The sequence below is a fragment of the Pelodiscus sinensis genome, chromosome 4, assembly GCF_052426305.1.
Source record: "Pelodiscus sinensis isolate ZL-2025 chromosome 4, ASM5242630v1, whole genome shotgun sequence".
Classification (NCBI taxonomy): domain Eukaryota; kingdom Metazoa; phylum Chordata; order Testudines; family Trionychidae; genus Pelodiscus; species Pelodiscus sinensis.
In genome coordinates, this window is record NC_143055.1 from 76,596,747 (window position 1) to 76,623,857 (window position 27,111).

Sequence of the window (27,111 nt, forward strand, 5' to 3'; positions counted from 1 at the left end):
CTTATATCAGGTATCACTATCTTTGGCTTGGAATTGCTAAACCAAATTCATTCTGGGTATAACTCCACTGAAATCCATGGTGGTACATCAGGATTACATGTCTGTATCCATTCGTTATACAAAAGGCATTTGTGTCTGAAGAGGACCCTTAATTCTCTTTGAGACAGATAATTAGAGAAAATATGGTAACATTTTTCAAAATTCCCTCCTTATTCCTGTATCCAAAAAAAGTGTGCTGTATGCTTTACAGAGCACAGACAGGTGCCTGCATTGAAGAGCTTACAATCTAATTTTAGATGTGTCAAAATGAGCAAGAGTAGGAACACTCCAAAGGAAAGGAAAAATACAAGGATAATAGCCAGTAAGGTCCTCGTGAGTTAGTTTACGTATGTTCACATCTTGACGTCTTTATTACAATTACTGTTGCTGCACTTTGTAGAATACTTCTGCAGTGTCTGTTTCAACCCCACTTATAGTAGAAGGGGTTAACCACAAGTGCTCAACTTTGTTTCATATAGCACTTCCACATTCAGTCTTACATTTATGTACTAGTATCATTTTAAACACAATAGACCCATTTTATTTAAATAGGAAATATTTGTAGTGGACTACATAATTGTAAGGACGCAGTGCAGTATCTAGTTCCACTTGACTATAGGAAACAAAGCAGCATTCAGGAAAATTAATAGAAAGTTACTGTATTTGAAATATTTCAAAGTACTAAAGTCAGCATTTCCCTGGCTAGTGAGAGATTTTAGTCAAGAAACCTTGGCAATGAAGTAGCTTTTGGAGGATTCTTCCAAAGAGTAAGACAACAAGATTTGCTTAGCCTGCACTGCCTCTGAGTAATCAAAAGCCCAGCTGGAACCCATAAGCAGCTATCAGCTTAGTGCTAGTGATGTCACTGTGGCATTGGGAACATTTTTCACATTCTCTGACAGCTTGGATGCAGTCTGTGGAGGGAGCTTATTAAGCAATCAAGCTACAGATAGTGAAGCCTTCCAGTTTGCAAACTAAACTTTTCATTTTGCAAGGGTGCTCACATATTGAATAAACCTTTCAAATGCAGTGGGTGTGGGTTTGGATTTTTTTAAATATATCACTAATGTCAGCCAACAACAGATAAACCCAAGAGTGTCAGAGCAGATTACATCTAATTGTGGAATCATACACCATCCATGGCTGTTTCTTCCACCCTCCCCTCTCTCTCTCTCTGCCTCAGAGGTGACATTCTTTCTAGGAAAAATATTTTAGTTGTAAATATTAGGAACTATAATGTCAAGAATTCAGTGCAACACAATTAGTTTTTACACAGCATTTTAACCAAAGGAACAACACTATTTTATTTCAATGTTGGCAGCTCTTAGGAATAAATGATGGTTTTGAGTATTAGCAGAGGCAGTCTTACAATGATGTCAAGAGAGGTGAATTAGCTATATGGTACTGTAGCTATAGCCTAATGGAAGGTACACTAAAGTATAAGCCCAGAGACCAAGGATTCATGTTATGCTTTTTTTGGGGGGGAGGGGGAAGAAGGGAGGGGAGTTGTAAGAGGATCCGACTCTTCTCATAACTGAGGCCCTTCCACACAGCCTACATCTGGGAATAATTCCCCCTAATCTGACACCCTCTTCTGTCCAGGAGTTGCAGTGCTTCCTCTCCATCACTTGGGGGTGCTCCTTCTTCCTGGCTCAGCTCTCTGACCATACCATTATATAGTTTTTCCCTTCTGGGGTATCAGTCTCAGAGAACTGGTTATCACTGACAGCCAAGCTATGCCCCTTCTCCAGTGGCTGATAGGGGAAGCCAGATCCCCTTCCCACTCCACCCACCAGGTTCCAGGACTTAGTTTCAATGGCAAAGGTCTAAAACATTCCAAACTTTGCTGCCATAACTGTAGGCCATTTCCTATTCCACCTTTATCAGACTTCCACTCCCCCTATTTTCTGGATAGACTTTTCCTTCAGGGCTTCAGTCCCAGGGTTTCTGCCCCTACCACTCTCATTCTTTCTTTGCCCAGAGATAAATTGCAGGCTTTCGCCTTGTAGCCTTCTTACGGCTCATGTCCTGGCCTTATACCAGCTCCTCTGCTCTTGGCTCAGCTGCACTCCATGCACAAATAGTGCTTGTCTAGCAAGTCATTTCTTCCTCAGGTGTAGCCTCTCAGGTTATTTAACTCCACATGAGCCACATTAACTCCTTTAGGACTAGTGTGGGGTAAACACCCTATCACATGATGTCATTATCATTCATCAGTCTTACAGATAATTAAAAACTTGCATCCAGTCACTTCAGCTAGAGCTCTATTTCAAAGTCTAATACACAAGAGCCAAGCATCATGCACATTGCTAAAGGCTTTTATAAGAAACATGCTAGATTAGGTGCCTATGTAATCCACACTAATAGCATGTCAGCTCTACAACTAAAGCATATAGAAAAAACTCATGACCCCATTGGGATTTCCATGCTTCTTTAGCTCAAGTGGGAAAGACTCAATTTACATTCATATGTCCCAAGCAGAAGGCCCAAACATAGCTATTGTGACATTTGGCTGCATTGCCCATCATCACTAGACCACAATCTGCTTCCAAAATCATAAAAAAACCCAGTACTGATGACCAACATTCCACTGCTGTACCACAAAGAACTGTGTAATACACTGGCTGCATGTGTGTTGTCTTTGCTTGTGTGGGCTGATTCAGAGAGGTTACCAGCATGCTTTCCCCTTCCTATCAGGAGCTCCTCTAGTGGAAGTATAAACTGCCTAGATTATAGCACTGAAGTTGTGGGATCAAGCGGTGGTGATTAATTGTGAGTGCAAAAAAAAATTGTGCAAAGGATAGTATTAAGACCCTGCTTGTAGTATCGGGGCTACGTCTACACTGGCATGATTTTCCGGAAATGCTTTTAACGGAAAAGTTTTCCGTTAAAAGCATTTTCAGAAAAGAGCATCTAGATTGGCAAGGACGCTTTTCCGCAAAAGCACTTTTTGCGGAAAGGTGTCTGTGCCAATCTAGACTCGCTTTTGCGCAAAAAAGCCCCGCTCGCCATTTTAGCCAGTGGGGCTTTTTTGCGCAGAACAGTACTGTGCTGTCTACACTGGCCCTCTTGCACAAATGATTTGCGCAAGAGGGCTTTTGCCCGAACGGGAGCAGCACAGTATTTCCGCAAGAACACTGACTATCTTACATGAGATCATCAGTGTTCTTGCGGAAATTCAAGCGGCTAGTGTAGACAGCTGGCAAGTTTTTCCGCCAAAGCAGATGATTTTGCAGAAAAACTTGAGTGTCTAGACACAGCCAGGATGTTTTGCTAATATTTGTTTTACTTCTGCATTTTTAATATTTGTATGTGACTAATATACACATTACCATATAAGAATAAGGTGTGGCAGACTGTGCTTGAGTGAGAGAGCAATATTTAGGAGATTTTTGCCATTGTGTGCAGACACTAGAAGAACGTGCTTGTGTCTGTTCCAAAAAAAGTCAGCTTGTTTTAATATAAATATATATATGCCATTATTATAATACATTTATCAAACCAGATTTTCAAGGACAGAATTCTTCAGGGCTCGGTGAATGAATCAGAGAGAGCCTTCTACCTGTAATCTGAATCCTGCAACAATCAACGGGGATTAAAATTTGTTGCACTTTAAGGGATGCTTAATGGCAAACACATCACATATAGAAGCCAAGTCCCAGCTCCAGCTCCCAAATCACTCACCGATTTGGCTCTCGGTTGTAAGCTTTTTGGGACAGTGTTTCTTTTGCTTTTAGTTGCTATACTGCCTAGCATAACGGGGCATAACTTCAGTTCAGTCCAAGTCCTCTAGCAAGAGCTTGTACTGTGAGGGCCAAACCCCAGACCTTTGCTCATTGGTTGGTTATTAGCCCCTGAAGGTGTTATTCTCTCCTGAAGTCACAGACCTCTGGGACCTCAGTCATCTATGGAGGCTGACTTCTAGTGAGAAATAAGGAGATAAACGCTTATAAGAAAAGTCCTGTTTTTGTACACACAGTAACAGGGAAGACAAAGCCCAGAACAAATCACTTGCAGAATTTTTTTAAAAACAATTTTTATCCAAAATTTTGTTTATCAGCAGTAGTTTTTTCAAAATATTGTTGGCACATTATGAGTCTAATGTGAAAAAGCATTAGGATGGAGAAAATGTATCTGTTTGGCTTATAGGTGCCTGGATGTTTAAGCTGAAGTGACATAGCCTGAGGTTCAGTAGACCAGAAGCATGCTGTTCCAGAGTATGGATACACATTTTATTTACACCATGCTGGCTCTGATATATGACGTAAAGCCATTATGAAGGTCAATGGGAAAGTTTCCACATAAATTACTCCATGAAACTGCAGAAGAGTAGAGTATGAATGTTTATAGCATGCTATCATGCAATCAGACTGGTTTGTTACCCAGCAGGACTTGAGGAAATGACTGGTACAGTTTCACTATAATGCTATTTGTGGCTTGTCTACTGTCACAGTTTCTCAAACTTCAAAGACTTTTCCCCTCAATCATTGAAAGATGAAGAAGATAGAAAAAATATTTCTATGGCAGTATCCATATGATGGATGCTTTAGCAAAGTCTCTGCTACAAATGGCACATAATAAAATTACAATTGTGAGTATAAACAGACATAGAAAAGTACAAGGCGCTTCGTAAGAACTGAAGATAGTTCCTCACCTTTTGGAACAGTAAAGGGAGAGAAAAACAAGTCTTTTAGGATGTTAAATACTAGCCCCCAGCCTTGATACCCAACCATCCTTTTTTTAACTGGAATAGTCCATTGCTAAGACTCTAACCTGGAACATGAGAGTTTAATTCCCTCCTCTGCCAGACGTTCTATGTGATCTTGAGCAGGTCAGTTAAGGTATGTCTACACAGCAGGGCTAAATTTGTGTAGCTTAAGTCAAAATAGCTTATTTTGAATTTGGGCACATTGACACGGCACTTATTTTGAAATAGAGCACTCTTCCTTTGACTTCTCTTACTCCTTGCACAACAAGGTTTACAGAAGTTGGAATAAGAAGCCTGTTATTTCAAATTTATTTTGAAGTAATTGGCTTCCTGTGTAGATGTGCACTACATTATTTCAGAACAACATCTACTATTCTGAAATAATGCTGCTGTGTAGACATGCCCTTAGTCTCTCTGTCACCATGTCTGTAAAACGAGGATAGCACTACTTTCCCTAGCTCAGTGGAGCACTGTGAAAGTAAGTGCATTAAAAGTTGTGAGATGAGACACTATTAATGGGGACCATGTAAGCACCCAAGAGTATTGTCTATACACAAATCTCTCAGCCCTGGTCTACACTAAGGAGTTATTTTGAAATAGCAAGTGGCACATCCATACTACCAAGCCTGTTATTTCAAAATAACAGGCTGGTTATTTCAAAATAACTCCTTTCCACAAGGAATAATGCTTATTTCAAAATAGTTATTTCAAAATAGCAGTGGTGGATGTTCCGCTGCTGCTATTTCAAAATAACTACTCCCAGAGTCAGAGTAATTACTTTCCAGTGCTTCTTGGGGCTTTAAGTCAAGGTAGCATGTCCACACTAAGGGATCCTGCCTCAGACTAATTTAGAGGCTTCCCTATAGTGTGGGCAGCCTATTTTGAAGTAGTTATTTCAAAATAATTTCCTAGTGTAGACGTGCCCTCAGATTCTTGAGTTGGACCCAGTAGCCAACAGGGATCCAGGGTTTAAGCCTGTTATTTCACAGTATAGACACAATCCCCACAACTGGGCTCCTTAGGAGGCCATCAAAAGTGGGCTACACTCTGATGCACTGACTTCCTTTGTCTTCTCTATCCAAAGAATTACCAAGCCACTCCAGGGAAACAAACAGCACCCCTTGCTGTAGCGTAGCAGCTCAGCATTTAACCCTTCCATTGTTTACTGATTGCCAAGCTGTATACACACCTTTGGAAGCCCTTCTCTGTAATGGAGGCTGACCAGAAGTCATCCTTTTCAAAGCATATTGGTTGCAGGAGCACAATCAGATTTTTGGTTAATTTCTGGTGTGAGGCTAGAAAAACACAGTGGATTTCAGTAAGAATTCCAGAAACGATCACACATACCAGCAAACAAGCTGGAAACCTTGGAAATTTGCTAGACCAGTATCCAGTGCAGGGAGTAGATTAAGTGGCTCAAGACAGAGTGTCAAACTAACAGGGATGAGAAGTGCATCTTGGGCAACTTGCCAACCTCACACCCGTTTTATGAGGAGTTGGACTGGGGGCTCGGTATGCGCAAAGCATGGAGTCAGCAGTGGTACATAACCTTACATTGCCATACCTGTAAGCAGGCCCCTCTATAACCATTTTATAGTGTAACAAGCTAGCTGGAAACAGTCAACTGTGGGGTCTTGGTGGGGGGGAAGCTGGCAATGTATTCCATTTACAAATCTCATCCATTTCAGTTAAAGGCAACCCACACAGTCCATGGTGTCAATCATTTGTCACAAATACATGTGGGGTAAGGGAGGTGGCAGCAGAGTTGTGTGGGTAAGCATCCAGCACAGCAGTGGTAAACCAGCACTGGCACACCCAGCATCCCCCCAAATGGCTGAAGTGCCAGCTAACCCCACTGTGAGGATGAAGGGAGCCCCAAGCCTTCCTGGCCAGATCAAGCCTAGGTTCCCCATCCCTGCTACTGACTACCCCTTTTGGGGTATCAAAGTCTTTCTGTACCAGTGGTCTTAGGAGGTCTTCTCATATGCCTCCCCTGTGGCTGGTAGAGGGACCCAGGCCTGCTCACTGCTCTGTGTGCCAGTCCAGAGGCAGTCTCCCTGGCAACTGTGCAGACCTTGTATACCCTTTCTTTAGAGTCATTCCTGTAACTCCCCCATCTTTGAATGAACTAACTCCAACTCCCTGCTCTGAGGGAGTAACTGCAGACTAATGAACTCCAGTCCCTCATACACAGCTCTCTACTCCCAGGGAGTGACTTTCCCAGACCCCTCTTAGTCTCTGAGTACATTTACTCGGGATCTCACGCCTCTCTAGCAGACACCTGTCAGGATGGAATTACACAACTCTCTGACTCTTAAACTGGGCCCTGTGTTGCAATCTACTGTGCATCCACTATAATTTGCCACAGTAGGTTTGACTTATGCCCCAACTCTGCAATTCTGTTCCCTGTGGGACCATAGTAGTGGTAATCAGTGACCAAACAGCTTCCTTAAAACAAATTTGTATTCATATAGAACAAAAGCTTTCACAAGAAAAATGTATTTTAAAGAACAATAAACCAGACTGTACATGTCTGACTTTTCCCTAAGGCATCCCAGGCTCTGGGAAAGTCCAGCTTCTTAGCCTCCTTCCACAGACTTGTTCTCCGTGTTTGCTGGTCTCCCTTGACAGTTAGGGCAAGTGAACTTTTTAACTCTTTAGTGCACTTCTTCACTAAAAAGACTCCCAGTTTCAGCAAAACAATGTTTGCAACTTGCTAGAGAGACAGGATCCTTGAAGCTAACAGCTTACCCTATTGTCTTTAAAGTATATACGGGTGTTCTTTTCTGGAAAGCAACTGTGTTGTCTTTATACAAAGACCCCACTGAATTCACATATTGTAGACACAAACTCTCTATTACCCCAGTACATAACTACCCCTCACTGCCCAGGTCACAAAGTATTAATAAAATGATATAGCATTATTCAAAATTATTACATATCAGCTCAGCATCTGTCCCATAAATGTTTACCACTGAGTAAAGTAAGGAGGGGAGAGCTTTGGCCCTGCAAGGTAGGGAAGAGACTGGTTATCCAACTGGAAAGTTCTGTATGACTGCACAGAACAATGGCCCTAGATGGGCCAAGTCTTTACAGTTTAACTGCAATCGTGTTAATTATATAAGTTGAAACCTAGGTACCTACAAGTTGCATTCTCTACTAAAAAAGCTGACATCTTTAGATCTATAGTCATTCTTCTGGGAAGCAGAATAGGTGTAAGTATTAATAGAAGCAATCTTGTTTTAAGTTCCTCGTCAAAAAGTCTTTAGAATTAACAACCCTTTCCTATTAGAGATATTGAAATCTTATGTAAAGAATTCTGAATGCTAATCAAAATAATGGTATCAGGAATAACTTGTTTTCAGGGCTGATTTTCCCCTGCTTTTTAAATTTTAGGCAGCCGCCACCCAGTATTCTTGATATACAAGGCTACAACGCCAGGGGCAAGATTGCCTGGAATTGCACTGACTATGACAATTTCCATCACGCAAACAGCAAATGGGCCCTAATGACCAGGGGTAACTGGTCATCAAGGGCATCTTCACTTCCCAGGTTAAAGGTATGGTACTTTCTCTAGTAGAGGTATAGCTGAATATTTCAAATCAAAGCTGTGGTAAATGTCAAGGAAATAATAGATGCAAGTAGGAAACTGGCATCTTAGAGTTGTGCAGTTTGGTCCTGGTGCTGTAGGACTTTCTGTAGGACTTTTAAAATGGGGAATAATTTGCTATCAAGAGAATCACATATTCAGTACTACAGATTGAACCTCTCTAGTCCTGTGACCGCCATGGTCTGGAATGATTTGTTAGCTAGATGTCCACTTAACAAGCGTGTGGCCAAGTTACCGGAGTTCCATAAAGTTTGTTTACAGCAGTGGTCCCCAACCTTTGGGGGCTGCTGGGCACCCGGGGGCCGGCACCGCCCACACGCCGCGCGCCCGGGATTGGCACAGCCCTTGCGCCGTGCACCCGGGGACAGGGCCGCCCATAAGCTGCGTGCCCAGGGGTCGGCACCGCCCATGCGCCACACGCCCAGGGACGGGGCTGGCCCCAATCACTCGGTGGGCACACAGAAATGGCCCAGCGGGCGCCATGGTGCCCATGGGAAGCGCGTTGGGGACCACTGGTTTACAGCCACCAGTCCTGGCTCTCAGTGTTCTGTGTTGTTATTTAGGTCTAATTTGCCCCTTAAATGTCTTCTAAGAGGCCAACAAACAATGGAAGTGTTGGTAATGCTGCTACACAACATTTACCTCCTGTAATTTGACAAATTCTCTAGTTTGGCACCAGTCAGGTCATGAAGGTGCCGAACTGGAGAGGTTCAGCCTGTCCAAGAAAGTTTAGTTACATAAACATACTTGAAATTAAAGTGATCAACATCATCAGGACAGTCTTTTTACAGGTTTTTAATGCCCACACAGAATCTCAAAACATGAGTCTTAGCACCAGAAGTGTACAATATCATCGGAACTTAGGAATAGTTGTAGCACTAAGTCACCAAGACATTATGGATTTGTTTGTGATGAGTAAACAAATACCAAGAGAAGAGTAACGGTCGAGAGAAAAAAAGAGAAAGTGTGAGTGTGTGTGTGAATGCATGCATCTAGACCGCAGAGGTACAGGAGTAAAAACAAAACTGCCCAACAGTTCATATTTGAAAATAAATGGTTTATAGGCAGTGTTGGAATTCAGATGCAGAATGAGGACCCACTTTGTTGCTCATTAGATACCAGCTCTAGTTCTCTTTCCATGTACTTCAAGTTGGATACCCTAGTCACCTCAACACTGTGGTAGGGGAAATGTCATGGAACAAAACACTCATGAATCCATTCTTCAACTGAAAACAGTTCTCACTCCATCTGTAATAGGGCAACAGATTGCTCTCTGTACAGGAACATCTTCTCTCACAGAAAAGACAATGGGTCTCTCTCGTCAAAGGCTTTTCTAGATCACCATGGGATCATTGTAACTCCAACATTTAGTTTATAGAACATTGTATTTATTTGTAAAGTTTGAGACAGTCACTCATTAACTCTCTAGTGCTGTCTTGATCTTGAAGGATCTCTGGACAACATGTAGTTCACTACTTGTAATTCTTAGTCTGTCTTAGTCCTGGGATTCTGCCAAAACAGAAGATTGACTGTGACATATTACAAGGGTAGTTTTCCAGGATGTGGATTACTAGCATGTGGCAATTAAGCTAATTTTATGTGGGAACAGAAGTATCATAGGTCAAAGTATTATGCTTTGTTTACTAACCCACCCAGCTGTCTTTTCCCACATCTAAAAGCTTGTCTTGCATTTTTAGTTTCACTCCATTGCTTTTCCTTCAATTGTATGTATACAGAAGACAGAATAGCAAGAATATATTAATTCATCACTGGTTGAACTGACTTCATCCTACCCATATTTTATCATATCGCCTGTACTTGAGGGAAAAGCTTTTTTTTTTTTAAAAAAAGTCTATTTTTCTTTGTTTCACACCAGAGTTAGTATATAGGAGGCCCCCGACTTGCAGCCGCCCAAGTTCCAACCCCCCATACTTACAACCATTTTTGTAAGTGTGGAAGGGGCCAAAAACCCCCGACTTCCGTCCTTGGACCGCATTTATGACGGCGCATAGTGCCTATGGTAAATGAGGGTTCAAGTTACGATGCCCCCGACTTGCAACACTTCCCCAGGAACTGATCGCATTGCAAGTCGGGTGCCTCTAGTAATTGCATAAAGCCCACGGTAGATCTATCATCTGTAGCCCACTACAGTAAAAAAACGAAACAAAAACAAAAAACCAGAAAACCCATCACCACCAGCTTTGTAATTCCAGTTGCCATTTATTTTATGGAAAATAAATCTCAAACCAGGTATCTGCCACTAGTATCAGGTTAATTTTGTTTCAGGCCACATTTTTTTAAACAAATCAGAATATTTTTGGCAGGTGTCAAATAGTGGAATTGAAGTTAGTGAAAAATTATATCCCCAAGCCTTGAGTACTTTAATTTGGTTTGAATACCCTATCAATTTTATTACTCATTATCCACCTCATACAGAGTCTAAGTTTTTTTAAATGTATTTACAAATGTAGAGAGCCTGGCCTACTTTCTGATCCTTCTGCTTGGGTGTTGCATGTGTACTGACCTACAGTATCTGTTGATAACATACAATTTATGTTCCTGCTTCTTGTCCAACTGCTGATATTCCATCCCATTCTCACCCCCTCATTCAATTCATAAAATTTGCCCTAAAATAACATTATAAAAGAGTAAATGCATTATCTAGAGTTCTCAGCCTTATTAGGTAAAGATCAATTTTACGGACTCATCCCAAACTTAGGTGGACATTTTCACTCAACAGCAGGTAACCACATAACTTAGCCCAAATGGTGCCCTAAACCAGGGGTGAAGAAAAGGGCCTCCACGGGCTGGAAACAGCCCATGAAAGCCCTGCCACTTCCCTACACCCAGGCCAATTAGGGTCTGGAAGTGGGAGGAAGCACACAAAGTTTCCTCCACCCTGCCAGGAGTGTGCGGCACTTAGAAGCATTTGCACGCTCTGCTGCCCCAAAGCCCTGATTGGGCTAGGGAAGAAGGGGGAGCACGCGAAGTCGCCTGGGGGAACCTCTGGTGGGGAGCAAAGACTTCACGCGCTTACCTAGCCCCAGTCCAATCGAAGCAGGGGTATGATCCATTTTGGCCCCGCCCCTTCCGGTGCAGCCCAGAGCTACTCCAAAAATTTCTGAAGTGGCTCCCAGTAAAAAAAATGATTGCCCATCCCTGATCTATTACAATGGCATATCTTTCCGCTGCTCAACTGCTAATGGTACTAGCCAACTGTACCCAGCTGCACAGTGTTCAATATCAGCCTTTTCGACCAGAAGCAGAAAAGCATTTCAGGAAGAGATTTAAAAGGAAAACAAATATGCCAGACAATTTAAACCAAATTCAAATCATTTATTGCACCAAATGTTAAAAAGAAATAGACCAAAACAACATGGTACATAAACAGCAGTTTAAAAAAAAAATTCACACAGTTTGAGACTGATACCCATTCAGTCAATCCTCAAAAATGAAATGTCATAAAACATGCAATTGTAATAATCAGATTTGCTTCTAGTATGGATAGGTATGTCATTATGATCCATTTAATGGGAGTAGCTAATGGATAGTGTATAATTGGCAGTTTAGACTCAATTCTGATTTGAGTCCCTTTAAGTCAAGAGTGGAGAGTGGGGAAAGGAAAATGTTACTTAGATAGTGACCAAGTTGTGTCACCTTTACATACAACTGTTTGGTGTTGTTAAAGGGACTCATTATCAAAGTGAAAATATATATAAGCAAAACATTTATAATTTTGTCCTCCAATGAAACACACAGAATTAAAGTATATATTTGTACGTTTAAAGCAAAATAACTAACTAAAATTCATTAATATTTGGTAAGCTATAAACTAGATTAAAATGTCTAGTTCTTTTTAAAACTGCTTTAGATGCAGTCCTACAGCTTCATCTGTATTGGCATTTGTCCCCCAGGTTTGTAAAAGTTTGTAATAATCTAAAGAGTGTACATTCTTCAAGTTGTAAAGTGTAAACTGCATTTCTGAAGGGTTTTGAAACATTATTCACTCACTTGAAAACAAGAAAAATATGTAGTAAGAAGTTTACAAAAGATTTATAATACCGATAACAATAAAAAAAGCTTTGGAATCTTGAAGATTTAAGCTACATTTTTATTTCACGGTTTTAAACATTTTCCCCTGTACATTCATATCACTTTTCATTCTATTAAAAAATAAAACAAACATGCTATAAAGATGTCTAACACAACATTTGTACGTACTTACTGCTCTATCATGCTACACTAACGTGCCCAACCAGCAAGATGCTACAAAAATGTTCAACGGGTAAGACTTAAAAAGTTGAAGAAGCCCTAAAGATAGTATCCTGTCAACTGAGGTAGTATGTTTGGTGGGAAGGAGAAATATTTAAGTTTTTTTAGGCTAAAGCCACCATTTTTTTTAAAAAAAATTAAGAAGTATACAAACCTTAATTTTAGAAATCAAATTTGAGACTATAAAACAGGGCAGTCTCATAGTGTAATTTGTAAACAGCAGCAAAGTTATATAAAAGATAGTGACTACACTGTAAAGATTTTAAGCTGAGGAAAAGCTTCTGAATCACCAATTCCATACATATTCTTAAATTAACTTATAATCTTATCAAACACAGCAGCATTTGTTAGGGGGTTAAGTATTAAATTAAGGGTTTCTGATCAAGGTACTAATCCTGCAACATATGTTCAGGATGACATGCTGTCAATGGCTCTCCACGTGGATACAGTGGTCCACTTGCAGGCATCTCTGTAAAACTGGGGCTTGAGTCAGTTTGTATTAAGCAAGACAAGCCATTTTTGGTTGAATATAAACAGGAACTAGACAAACAAAATTACCATGAAAAACCTACAGGACATGAAGTAAGGAAAATGCATATTACACAGAATTCTTGTGTACTCACTAAGGAAGTCATTACACATAACTATACCCTCACTAATTGGAAAAAAGGAAGTTTGACAACAGGGGCACTTTCTATATGATTTGGTTTCAAGCAAATCATGAAATGGAGGTTAATGCAGCTCAGGGAACCCAAATCCGGGCAAACCAGAAGGCCTGCATAGATCAGCAAAAGAGATAACCCAAACCTCTGGAACTACAGAAGCCCCTGTACAGAGGATATTGGCGAAAAGCCTAAACTGTATAGAAATGTGTCTACCATGCTATCAAGTACTATGACTGGCCTATATCAGCTGACTGATGCTTATGGGGCTTGGGCTGCATGGCTATGAAACTGTTGTGTAGATATTTGGGCTCGGGCTAAAGCACAGGCTCTGGGACCCTGTGAGGGGGAAATATCCCACAGTCTCAAGCATGGAAGTCTATATTGCAGCCTATGTTAGCTGATACAGGCCTGCCATGGTTGTTTTATTACTGTGTAAACATATCCTCAAAGTACTAAGCAAAAGGAGGCATCTGAAATATTAGATTGGAGAACCCAGATCTTAAATAATCTTATCTGTTTAGAAATCATACTTGGAAATTAAGAGGACTTCAACTTGAACACACAAACCTTCCACACATAAATTTCTCATGGTATAGCTACATGTTCCTCGCAGAATGAGAAAGAGAAATGAACAAGGCTAAGGACCATTTTCTGTCCTATTTAGAACAAAATGAAAACACCATAATACTCACCTTTTCTCACTTTATTTCTTGAAGATTCTCTTTGTATTACCCTAGTGATTAGGTTTTTTTAAAGCAAAGCTGTACTTAAAATGTGTCCCTTCAACACTGTGAATTCTGGAATCACCAGCATGGATAATTCAGTGAGCCAATTAATGAATCCTAGCAGGCAGGAATGGTTCTAGTAGGAAGAGTTCATCATTTCTAAATGAGTATTGAGACAACTTGATATTAAGAGCCAAAAGTGACCTATATTACCCACCTCTGGGCTGCCATAGAATGTCTGATAGTCTAACACGCTGCTTGGGTGGGGGTTCTCTGCTTCTTGCTTCCTTTATTTGAAAATAATCTTATTTCGCTTTGCCCTTTCTTGACCTAAATAGTTTCATATGATCCTCAATAGTGTTTGATGAAAAAAAGTAACTTTGTACCTTAGTGTGTACACATGGCATTTAAATAGCAAAAAGTTAACTATGCCTGTGAGCAGAGCATATTAGATAGTTGTAATTTATTGTATGGAACAATAAGAAACTGGAGGGATGAACTATTTGATCTCTTCCTCAAATAAGTGAGTCCTTAATAGATCAGAAGGCACTGAGATGATAGTGCAAAAGTTCTGCTGAATCATAGTGGACGTTTGCAAATGTTCATACTAATAAATCATGGTGCCCAGGCTTGCCTTTATCCTCTGTTTAACTTAAAAACAGTACCTCCTTCCAGTGTGACTAAAGAGTCGTTTCCAAATAATAGTAATACATTTGACTAGTGAATTTTAAAAAAAATAAACTTTTAACTTTATGGCAATTGGATGGTATTTGTACATGTGTGTGCACGTGCGCATACACACACACACACACACACACAAAGAGTAACATTCAGTAACACATACTGTACTTTAGCTTGGCAAACAAATCTCTAAGATGGTAATATCCGACTCCATTAAGACTTAGGACCAATTCCCAGTTTTATAGGTCAGAGAAACTTAAAAAAAAAAATCTATTAATGTTGCAAATGCAACAATGTAAACGTGAAGTAGAAATTCCATACAGCTTCCTAAAAAAATCCTCCTCTTTCAAAAAGCCTTCTTCAGCCTAATATTGGGGTGGCACAAATTATAATCAGAGCTCATTCGGTTTCCTCATTAGTAAAACTAGAAGCAGCTGCAGCTTCCTTTCATCTTTTAAAAAAAACCCACAATATCAACCTCACACATGCCACATAATTCAGCTGCTTAGTAAAAGTTGCTTGTTTTCAGCTGGCCACTACTACAATACAAAAAGATGTTTGTGTTCTGCAAAACTTCATGACCCATTCAAACATCTCTGTATTGGAATGCTATGTACATAGTTTACAACTCCAGTTACACAACCAAAGAAGCACACAAAACACCATGCGATCCCAAGTGCAGTATTAGAAGGCCCATCTTATTCCACCTGTTCTTTTTACTGCCACTTGATGTTTTTAGCAGTGTTTTCTGCTGACAGTTCAGTGTTCGCTGTAGTGTTTACTTTTGTCATTTAAAAAGACCACAAAGATGAATTCACCTTCATGATTCGTTAACTCAGATGTGAGTGTAAAAAATAAACCAAAATGAAAAACCCCAACAAACCACCTGAATGTCTTTTACATTATGTAAACTGAAGTCTTCAAATAAAGCATCCAGCTGAAAGTCAGAGTCAAAAGCTGTTGGAAAGCACGGTCATCACCTGCTTCCCTCACTGTGCCCCTCTGCCAGTGCTTGGTACTTGAATTCTTCAAGACTCCTGTAGTTTGCTTTTAGGGAATGACTATCCTGAGATTTCAGCTTATAAGAGTATTTGAGCAACATTTGGGGAATGCGTGCTTGCAATAGCAGCCAACAGAGGCAGGTCATTGGATTCAATCCTAGAAGTTTAAGAAAAGGAAGAAGGTTTTTTAATATATACATCCACCTTTTACAGGAAACAAAAATTCTCTCTCCTGCTCCCAAATCCAGACAAGAAATACTTGGCAGTCACTCCCTATATTGTTGGTGATTTAACAGGCTGAAGTGAGGTCTCTTATCACTAAGGGTTTATTAGTTTTATTATTTGAACATTCATCACATATTAATAAATGTCTAATATTTATTTACACAATAAGAGATCAGTTAACACGGTGCATTATCTTTTTTTGCTTTTAAATTCTTCACTAATTCACAAAATTCAGTTTCTTAGCCAGTAGTATTAATTAATCCGGTTCTACTGCATCAGTACTAAACACACACCAATTTGAAGAAAATAGTTTTTGCAGAGTGTTCTATATAATCAAAATCACAAAGGCTCAGTGGTTCAGCACCTCAACCGCTTTGAAGGTCCTGAGACAGAGGTTCATGTTCTTAAGTCAGCAGTGGTGCTTTAGAACTCCAGGTTAGAGTTAAAAGATTCCACAAACTGAGACTGCAGCCACAGTAATTTAACATTCCAAATGCACATTGCATCAAAACCTCAGTAGCAGTTCTTGACAACAGCACCTGATCTGAGTCGCATTATAGCTTGAAGTAGCTTGACAAGAAAAAGCACGGCCCTGTCAGTTTCAAGTCACTTCAGCTATGGGATTTTGACTCGGACATGGGATGTTGGGCACATTTGATGAGAAACAGAATGGGAACATGTCATGTATCTGGGGGAGGGAAAGTAAAAGAAGATGGAAAACAAAATACGGAAGGGAGGCAGTGTGAAGTGATTAGAAAACTGTACTGGGATTCAAGAGACCAGATTTCTATTCCCAGTACTGTCACTGGCATGTTGAGTGTCCTTGGGCAATTTCTGTAACCTGTGTGCCCCAGTTTACCCATCTGTAAAATGAGGGTAATGATTTGATCTCAGTAAAGTGCTTGGAAGTCAGCAAATGAGGAGCGCTATATAAGAGCAAGATATCTCTATTATTATTTAAAAACAAAAAATGGAACAATAAGAAATTGCAAGAAATTCCAGAGCAATTGCAAGCACTTTTGTTTTGTGTTTCCAGAGCACCCTGCAGAGTGGGGCCTTGGTCCACGATTAGGCTTCTATAGTACAGTAAACTTCCGATAATCTGGCACCTTTAGGACCCAGAGGGTGCTGGATTATCAGATATGCCAGAGTATCGGAAGAGGGGGCTATGCCACCCTGGAGTGGGGTGGGGTCTGGAGTGAGGTGGGGGGGATGCCACCCCAGACTCCTCATAGCCCCCCCTTCTGGTAGTCCGGCTCTGCCCCAGGCGTCCCTGATTCAGTCGCTGCTGAAACTGGCCAGCGGCTGACCAGAATCAGCCACTGGTCAGTTTCAGCAGAGCTGACTTGGGGATGCCTGGGGCAGAGCAGCTGGGGTGCTTCTGGGTTGGTCCCGTAGCGCCGCCCCTCGGTGCTGCGGGACCAACCCCGCAGCACTCCAGCTACTCTGCCCCAGGCGTCCCCAAGAGCAGTAGGGGTGCTGCCAGGTTGGTCCTGCAGCCCCGAGGGGCGGTGCTACGGGACTAACTCAGCAGCACCCCAGCTGCTCTGCCCCCGGCTTCCCCGATTCAGCTGCTGGTCAGTTTAGGAAGTGGCTGAATCGGGGAAGCCGGGCACAGAGCAGCTCCAATTGTCCGGCTGCCCGGAATATTTCCGGGTTCCCAATGGTGTTGGACCATTAGGAGTGCCGGAGCACTGGATGCCAGACCAATGGAGTTTTACTGTAATCCAAATAATGAAAAACAATACATATAAGATTGATAGAGTGAGAGAGAAGAAAAAGTGGTCACAGTATCTTCATCTGGTTATGGGACCAGAGAAGTAAGGCTGAAAAGTGAACTGAGAAAAACTTCATAAACAAAACCAAGTTATTCACCGTAGTGATTCTGAGTTACTGTTCAGAGCTGCTTTAAAAAAACATAACAAAAAGAAAACCACTTATTGCTTTTGTCACACATGATTAACAGCAGTAAGATTCTGAAGATTCAGAATGGGTGTGACCACCAACTTCTTATATTATATTTAAATAAGAAGATAACCTATCAAGAAGGCTAGCCTGTATTTTCAACCGTTACAGTGAATTAATATCAGAACTGATTTCTGTCTGTCTTATTTCTAAAGATGGGCTTTTCAATTATTGTAGAGAACAAAATTAGTGGGAAAGAGGAGCAAAGAGCAGAAGCCAGCCCGATTAACACACTAAAAACAGTTGTGTGTGTTTGGGTTTCAGGATGTTGACAGATGCACATGTACAGGCTGCATATTGAGTAAAAACACTTGACTATCTCCTGAATAGAGAATTGCTGTTCATTTCTCCACACATAATTTTTGTATCCAGAACAAATGTTTGGTGGCACTGCTTCTGCCCATCCTCAAAGAGATACAAAAAGGGGAAAATAGATGATTTAATTGACTGGTAACAGAATGGGACTTTGCTTGTTTCATCCTGTCAAACTGCTTATGAAAAATAATGTTCTTTATTATAAATTTAAAAAAAAAAACAGCTCAAAGGCACACATTTTCACACTTTTACTTAGCATCTCACTGTCCAGTAGGTTTGTGTGTGAAAGAGAAGCAAGCCTTCTCACTAAACAGTGGAGTAGCGTTTGAACTTCAAGGGAAGTTAGCCACCCAATCTTAAACAGCAGTTTATTGCAGCTTTACATCATACTCACCCCAATACAATTCCTAGCTCTTTTACATGGACTCTTGTATGTCCTCGCAGGTATTCGGAGAGCATTTTGCTTTTGAGGTACATCTCCTGTAGCCTATCCTCAAGATGCATTATACACTGTAAAAAACACACCAGAAATTTCAAGAATTGATTAGCTTTCATGTGAAACCATTGTAAAGGTGCAAACTTATTTTATATAATATAATTTTATAGCTACTATACCAGGAGGAATGATGTACGTAAAGTGTAGCTAAAACCCCCCGAAGAATGGGCATGCTGCTTGTTTTCAAGTGGTCAACACAATTGTAGTAAAATAGATTTGGGTCAGGCTGTTTTTCCCCGATTAGCACCTTTGTTGCACATCTGTCAAACAGCTAAATCCAACTCTTGCTGTAGTCAACTCTTACTGTAGTCTTTTCACTGACTTAATTAAAAGCTGGATCAGACCCAAAGACATCTGAAACCTGAAAATATTGACTATGTCTTCTTTACAATTTACTATTTTTCTGAAAGATGCAACTTAAATAGCTGAATCTAAAATCAGAACTTCCATTCTTGAAAAAACTAAATTATAAAATGGAGTACTTTTTATTTTTTTAAATATTGTATATTTTTACATTTGCAATCAAGTTGTGAGGACAATGATGTGGGCTGTAGTGACAGATTCTTTTGTTTATTAATTTACTCTAAAATCTCACTTATGAAGCCCTGGTAAATATTTTGTAGTATTAGAATTAAAAAGTTTTAATACTAGTTCTGAAACCCTGCTGAATCAAATTCTGTTTTTCAAAAGGCGATCGTTGAAGTTAAATTGGTAATTTAATAATTAGACTTTTTTAAAAAAATCATAGTTTATAACCTTAATATTAAATAAGTACAGTTAAATTTTTTTTATAGAATGAAAAGAGAATTTACATAACAGAGCAATTATGTCAGAGAAATCCAGAACACATGTTTGGTGGCACTGCTTCTGCCCACCCTCAAAGAGATACAAAAAGGGGAAAATAGAAGATCTAATTGATTGGTAACAGAATGGGACTTTGCTTGTTTCAAAATATGAGGGAAATCCCTGGTACCACTGAAGTCAATGGCAAAATTACCCGGGGGCTAGAATTACAATTAATATTTTTAGTGCTAGAATGGGGACTGGTAAGATACTTTATCCCAAACCAAATATGAAATAAATTTGATACATCATCTCTCTACAGCAAAGACCAGTCCACCAGAATCAAAATAATGCAGCTTTGCATGCTCCTAAGAAATGAAGGCAAGCAGCATATGCAGTAAATCACATTGCAGAGCACATCTGACAAGAAGAGGCAGCAATTAGAAGCAAGTAACTTAATTTGACCTAAGTGTATTTCTCAAGTTTAAAGAATAAAAGCACTACATTTGTTCAAGCATGTGGAATTCCTAACACTGTCCTACAAATTTGAATTTCCTTTGGTATTTTATGCTAATATACAACACATTTTTGCTAACTGAAGTCTAAAACAGAAGAGAGCTGTCCGTGGTAGGCAAGATACCATATATTCTTTAGATGTCCTTCAGCAGTATAAATACATATTTGAAAAAACATCCTTTCAGTTCATAATGGTTCTCACATACTTGAGAACAGATATGGGGATTAAAAATTTTATGAAAGTTAAGAATATAGATGACAATAAAGAGAAGAGTTTATCTCTTCATTACGCTGTATTCTAAAGCAGATTCTGCAGCATCACACACTCCTGTATAGTAACCTTTACAAACAAAACACCTCCATGCATTGAGTAGCAGCTAAACGTCTGGAGATACCTAGAATTTGTAAATGTGATGTGTGGGTTCCTTGGGAAAATTCCTCTCATTCTTGATGGCTGAAGAGTTCAGGCTCATCATGCCTACACAGGCATGAGATGCGAAGTGGATTTTTTTTACGCTTCCTTTACGACTTATACCATTGAATAAGTGCAAAATTATCTACAAATCATTTTTAATGTCAGAGGTAATATCTCAAACTGGGCTATAAACATTTTATATGATGTTTCTTATTAAAAAGGTTTATTTTAGCAGCATCCACACTGATTTTAGTTTGCTCTTTCTACTTACCACTGACATTCCTAAAGCTGGGTTTTAATAAATCTTGAAATGCCACAATAAACATACCATTGGGGTTTGTTGCCTATAGCTCAGAGCTGGTCTCTGTTTTTTGTAGTACCATACAAAACACAGTCTGCTGATCTGAACAATGGGTGGGTGACCCAGAAGAAAAACTGAATTAAGGGTCTGAATTAAGGTTGATCAGGCATCCTTAATTCTGGCATTTACTAACTTGCCCTTGACTTTGATATCTTAATGTCCTTTTAATATGGTTTTGTGCATGTAGTGTATCTGTAGGTGGGCAGCACTGTGCATGTTAAGTATATTTACTAAATAGTTTCACAGTAACTAAAAATCAAATAGATAATACCTGAAGTCTCTAACGTAAGCAGTTTAGCACATATGACTGAACAATTATCATTAGCCACAGTTGTTCATAAAGAAATACTTACAAAGTCAGCTGGGAGGTTGAGTTTATAAAGCTGTAAAATGGATTGCAGCAAACTGGACACTTGACTGGATACTAAGACATCTTTGCCAAGCTTCATATTGTCTGTCATCTTTCTCTGGCTTGTAGCCACCTGAACGTTCCATTTATCTGTATCGGCAATAATGCAGACAGCTTCTGCTATGGGCTCATCTAGAACTGGATGCTGCAACAGACAACAACACTAGCTGTTCAAAATATTTTCAACACTAATGAGACTAAAAGGTTTCAATAGCACTTAAGTGGGGGGAAATAGTTAAGAGAGAAGAGTGTGTCAAACAAATGAGACCAAACATTGTTTTTGTCTAAAACCACAGATAATTTGGATTTTTTTATTATTATTATTTACAGTGAACTAACTAATAAGACAAATTTGATTTGGGGCCAAAGGAAAAAAAATACACGAGTCAAATGTGTTGATTTTTTAAAAAAGGTGGGTGTGAAAGAGATAGCTATATACTATTTGCAAATTCCTTTATACAAAAGGAATCCCAGCTTCGCTATACGATCAGCTTTAATGCTGCTTTCTATTACAAGGGAGGCAGAAAGGATTAGGTTGGGGCTAACCTATGGCCTGTATATTTTTAAGACAAATTTCTGTTCAGTAAGCATTGAAAAAACTATAACTTCATTGCTCTGTTAAAAACAAGTCCATTAGAGAAACATGATTCTTTTTATTGCTAACATCCAAGCACTTAATGACTGCTACCAGGGCTTGTTAATCTTTAGTCAGCATTTACTATGCAACTATAAATAGATAGATCAATTACAATAAATTACTTGTTTTGAACATAGAAACAGAGCAAAATTAGACATTTTAGACATGGTCTAATATATGATGAAGTTTGTTCTTATGGCCAACTACAATCTGCTGTCAGATAGATGTGCTAATGGCATCTAGTAAAATCTCAGTCCCTGTAAAGATTTCTAATATCCATAATAACATGTACTGTTGTAGGTGGCAACTGTGTATTAACAAGCTTCCAGGTATCTGCGGACCATCTTGATTATGTATGTTACAATGCTATCAGCCTGTTAAGGCGACTGAAAAGGGAAGCACTTCAATATGATATTTTTCCTAATATAAAGAATAAACGTGTTACATTTTCCAAGTTGTAAATACAGAATTATATTTTCCTATTTATATTTGTGTTATAAAAGATTTACATAGTACAAATGAAAGCACATATATGAAAGTGGTATATGCGTCACATGTTCCACGAGTCAAGAAGTGTGACGTTTTCCTATTGGAGGCAAATGGTTTTACTCAACAGGAACTATCCTCTGTCTTTCCCCCATGTTCTCAGTAAGATCTTTCATTCCTACTATTATAGGTCAGTGGCTCTGAAAAAACGTAGGGAAACCTACATGCACTGCATGAAGCAGATCTGCTGGTAACCACTGCTTGAGTTTTTCATCATTACTTATTCCATGCAGTACCAGATCAGGCATGTATGTGGGACAGTAACCACCGAGAAGTGACCTTCCAAAGTTTTTCACACTTGGACTGCTGATTATGTTGGATCTGAAACAGAAGAATATGAAGCCCATTCAAAAGCCAAGAGCATAGCTACCCTTTTGAACTCTCTCCCCACTCCTCCTATAGGCACAATGCGTATGGTGACATTGTCAGCATAACAGACTTGTCATAAGATGTTAAGATACATGAAACGAATACAATTCTTATCTGACAGACTGCATTTAGATATTGTTGATAGACCTGACATTAACTAGCCCTCGGGCTCACTCTGTGCCTCACTCTGTAGTCTGCTTAAATTTACATAACATGTCATCTAGCATTTAAAATTAAGCAACGCTAAATGAAGCCACACGTAAGGAAAAACAAAAACAATATAGAATTAATATTGATGTAGGAATTTGAATATCCCCTAACTAGTTTTAAACAGTTCAGAACATTTTAGTTTCCTAGATTTTAAGAAAAGATGACAAGTCTGCAACCATTAGGCCTTGTGTAATAAACACACACCTTGGTTTCACTGCTAGTTGGCTTGCTGAGCTTGAGAGTTCATTGCTTGGTTCAATGAATGCATAACTAAATGCATATGCAGTCTCAAACAAAGCAAAGGCATCCATCTTGCATCAAAATTATGCTTACATTAAATTTTAGCCTTCATTGATCCTATGTACCAAAAGTCTGATTAGAATATTTTGTAAACAGAGGGAAAACGTATGCATTGTTTTGCTCTCTCTAAACATAAAAGGATGGGGAAAATATTTTGCTCAGATTTTGAAAAATGTTCACCTTCTGCCAGAGGCCAAAGATAGAACATTTCAGCACCAAGGGAGCAGTTTTCAAGATCCATAACCATAATAAAGCCCAGATAATTGACTGAATGAAGTACATAGAGCTCCACCTGTTTACAAGGGCTCCATGTACAGCTCAGAGCCTAGGTAGGAATGGAGATGTTATAATGGAAATTGTTTTGTAGTCCTAACTATAATAGTGATTTCCAGCAAATATTAAAAGTAACTTTGATGTAAGTACTTGAGACCAGTCAAAGATTTTGTTTGGTTTTAAGTAAACAAATTTAATGCTTATGCTTTAGACAGGGGAGCTTTCAAAGCAAAAAGACAGTAACTGTCCATGCTCCCTACCTCATCAGATGGGTCTTAGCCCTGCCAAAGGATCAGAAATATCTAAGAAAAGAAGCCCTGTCAAAAATGATCACTGCATGTCAAAATAATTGTTTATCATCCTACTCAACCTAGGCCTTTTGCAGAGACTGCCAACAAGGGACCCAGTTACAAAAGCTATTTTACAGTGCTGACACAGCAGCAAGAAACTGAGTTAAGGCCCCCATGAATTTTACAGATGACTGGAACAACTCTTGACTAGTAACAATGTTTGACCCCACTTAGTATAAGACTCACTCAAATACATTCTTTACCTTGGTAAAGGAAGTTCTACTTCTGTAAATTCTTCATGCCTATTACTGATATGGCCTCGAGGGTGTAGATCAAAGGTACATGAAGCACCATCATCATCGCTGTCTCCCAGTGCACTGTCTGAACTCTCATTCCTACGAATCTCCCCTTCAGTTCTCAAGGGGCTTTTCCTTCCAGGATCCCCATAGGAGACATCTTCAGTGACTACTTGGCCGGAGTCCTTTAAATCAGAACTTGTTTTAACCGAGTCAAATGAATGGTCCTCCCCATTCTTGGAGCGCAGAGTTCCAGCTTCTAAGGTTTGTGGTTTTCTCATTTCTATTTTCTTATCAGATGACTTCAGTGGTTCATCTGACAAGCCAGACGTATTTACTACATTCGTTTCAATTTTATTACCCTCAGCAAAATATTCAAATATACTTGCACTCGCTTCGCATGATGAAATTTGTGCATAACAGATATTATGCTTAATGTGTAATGGTTTAAGGGGGGCTTTGGAAGTTTCGTGTTGGCTCTGAGGAGTTTCTGCAGGCACATTTGGTGGACTTGAAGTACAGCTTTTTCTGAATGCCCTAAAATTTTCATCCATTTCTCTCCTGTGACTTTCTAAATCTGACTCTGGTGATGTAGAACTTCCAATCTGGAAGGAGACCCTTTCTAACGAAGGAGTCCTAGCAACAAATCTCTCAGGACATGGTACAGCAGATGACCTGTCATATGGCTTTTTTGCTGCTTCACTCGTGGCCTGGTTGCTATTCTTTAACTCTTCCGTTAAATCCTCTGATTCTATTTGTTCTTCAAAATGGTTGGACTCAGCTTCTATATCATCAACTACCTTCCCTTTCTTATTGTCATCCACCATTCCTTTACACTCAGGACTGCCAACTGTGCAGTCTTTTGATGCAATACAGGAGACCCTGGAGATCTGATCAGCCATTCCTGTTACTTCTTCATTCTTTTCTTTTGAAGACGTTGGCACAGCAGGAAAGCTCTCTGGATTACCAACATGCCCCAGAGCGCTACTGGTTTGATCTCCACCATTCTTCAGAGGTAGGACTGGAGGCACAAGAGCAGGTTCATTCTTAACAGTGACAACCACATAATCAGACTCCTCAATCTCTCCCTTTTCCAATGTAGTTGTGATCTTGCTTCCATTTAGCAGTTGCTCCTCCTCTCCAACTTTCCCATTCCAGGTCAGTTGATTTTCCTGTAGCTCAGAACACCGCAGGAAGTATGTCAGAACATAGAGAATACGCTGAACTAATTCCTTATGTTTTCCAACAATCACAGTCCGTGTCAGCCTAACGGGAGAGCCTATGGCACCATACAGATCACCTATAGAAACATATAGGGAAACAGGTACTTCACAAGCATGTACGTAGTTACACTACAAGCTTCAAAAATAGAAAACAGACACTCACTACATACTTTGTAAGAACACACATAATTTGGGAAATTATTTTAAATTTCATTTTTAAAAATGCATTTCCTCACAAATTAATGGAGGCTTGAACCATTTACTTCTATTTTTTTCTAAACCCACATATTTCCTCTATTTGCCTCCTGGCATGTTTTCCTGGGTTGATCGTGAGAGTGCTAGTATTCAACCTCTGTCATCTCAACACCATTGGGAAGTTTTGTTTTTCAAAACAAAGCTTACAAGACATAATTTTCATTTGAAAATGGAGACCAGTAAAGTAAGTCCTTTTATTTAAAAGCTGAGCCTAGTTGCTATGGAAATCATAAGGAAACAAATAGAAGCCCAACTGACATTTTTAATAGAGTTTCTAAGATTAAAAGCCACATCAAAGCCTTGATACTAAGAACACACTCACAAGATTTACTTTATGCGCACAAGCAGTCCCACAGGCATAGGGAAGGAACAGGTTAAAAACTGTAAATAAGTTAGATGTATTGAAGTTGGCAGGGTCTGACAAAATGTACCCTAGAGTACGTAAGGAACTAATTGATGCAATCTCTGAACCATTAGCAATTACCTTCAAGATCACAAGGAGGATGGGTGAGATCCCAGAGTGCTGCAGAAGAGCAAACATTGTAAATATCTTTTTAAAAGGAGAGAAAAAAAGGACCAGGGAAATTATAGATCAGTCAACATTATTTCCAATACCTGAAAAAATATTGTTTAATAGTTGCTTGCAGTAAGTTTTTAAAGTACCTAGAGGATCATAGGACTAACAAGTAACAGCTAGGTAGCAAGGATTTGTCAAGAACAAGTAATTCCAGACCAGAAGAATTTCCTTCTTTGACTAGGTTACTCTGACCTAGCTGATGAGGGCCGTGGGGAGCGGGGGCAGGGGAAGAGAAACCAGTAGACATGATGTGCCTTTATTTCAGTAACATTTTTGTTGCAGCCCCAAATGACATCTCATAAGCAAACTAGGAAAGTGTGGTCAAATTTAAAATTACTGTAAGGTAGGTACACAACTGGTTGAAAGTCTACTAAAAAAGTAATCAGCAATGGTTCACTGTCAAACTGGATGTATCAAGCGGGATCACGCAGAGGACCTGTCCTGGATCTGGTACTATTCAGTATTTCACTAATGACTTGGATAATGGGGTTGACCATATGTTTATAAAATTTACAGATGACACCAAGCTGGGAAGGGTTGCAAGCCCCTTAGAGGACAACATTAGAATTTAAAAAAGATCTTGTCAAATTGGAACAGTAGTCTGCAATCAACAAAATGAAATTCAATAGAAGACAAATGCGAAGTACTTTGCTTCAGAAGTAAAAACCAAATAGACAACAAAATGGGAATAACTGAGTAGGCAGCAGTACTGCTGTCGGGGCTGGCCACCAGTTACCCCTGCACCTTATTACAGACGGTCCGGCTAAAGACGGCAGTGAGCTGGTTTTAACTGGTGATGACCTAGCCCAAGGCCTCCTTAGTTGCATCAACAAATTGTGAGATAATTAGGCCCAAGGACATGAGGTCTGAGAATTAGATAGCCATGGTGTTTCCTGCCAGAATCTGCTTGTGAATGTTTATGCCCCTAAGAAAGGAATAATTACAAGAT

The 27,111-nt window shown here is 39.7% G+C and overlaps 2 protein-coding genes across 7 annotated transcripts in view; one reads left to right on the forward strand and one right to left on the reverse strand.

The window, feature by feature from the left end:
* Nucleotides 1-27,111, forward strand: part of SPMIP2 (sperm microtubule inner protein 2) — a 104,441-nt gene that overhangs the window by 45,670 nt on the left and 31,660 nt on the right. Inside the window, exons 4-5 of one of the 2 annotated variants that reach the window (XM_075930139.2) lie at nt 8,144-8,306; nt 19,808-20,713. In XM_075930139.2, the coding sequence (XP_075786254.2) occupies nt 8,144-8,306; nt 19,808-19,864 (220 nt within the window). In that variant the 3' untranslated portion in view covers nt 19,865-20,713. Of the gene's footprint in view, nt 1-8,143; nt 8,307-19,807; nt 20,714-27,111 lie in introns of those variants that run through there. The other variant, XM_075930141.2, reaches the window with a different exon arrangement.
* FNIP2 (folliculin interacting protein 2) overlaps nt 11,673-27,111 on the reverse strand; it is a 73,093-nt gene continuing 57,654 nt past the window's right edge. For 4 of the 5 annotated variants that reach the window (XM_006121871.5, XM_014572962.4, XM_014572963.4 and 1 more), the window contains 5 exons: nt 24,075-25,407; nt 22,534-22,690; nt 21,131-21,331; nt 18,601-18,716; nt 11,673-15,858 (listed from right to left, as the gene is read on the reverse strand). In XM_006121871.5, coding sequence (XP_006121933.3) covers nt 15,780-15,858; nt 18,601-18,716; nt 21,131-21,331; nt 22,534-22,690; nt 24,075-25,407 — 1,886 coding nt within the window. In that variant the 3' untranslated portion in view covers nt 11,673-15,779. Of the gene's footprint in view, nt 15,859-18,600; nt 18,717-21,130; nt 21,332-22,533; nt 22,691-24,074; nt 25,408-27,111 lie in introns of those variants that run through there. The other variant, XM_014572967.4, reaches the window with a different exon arrangement.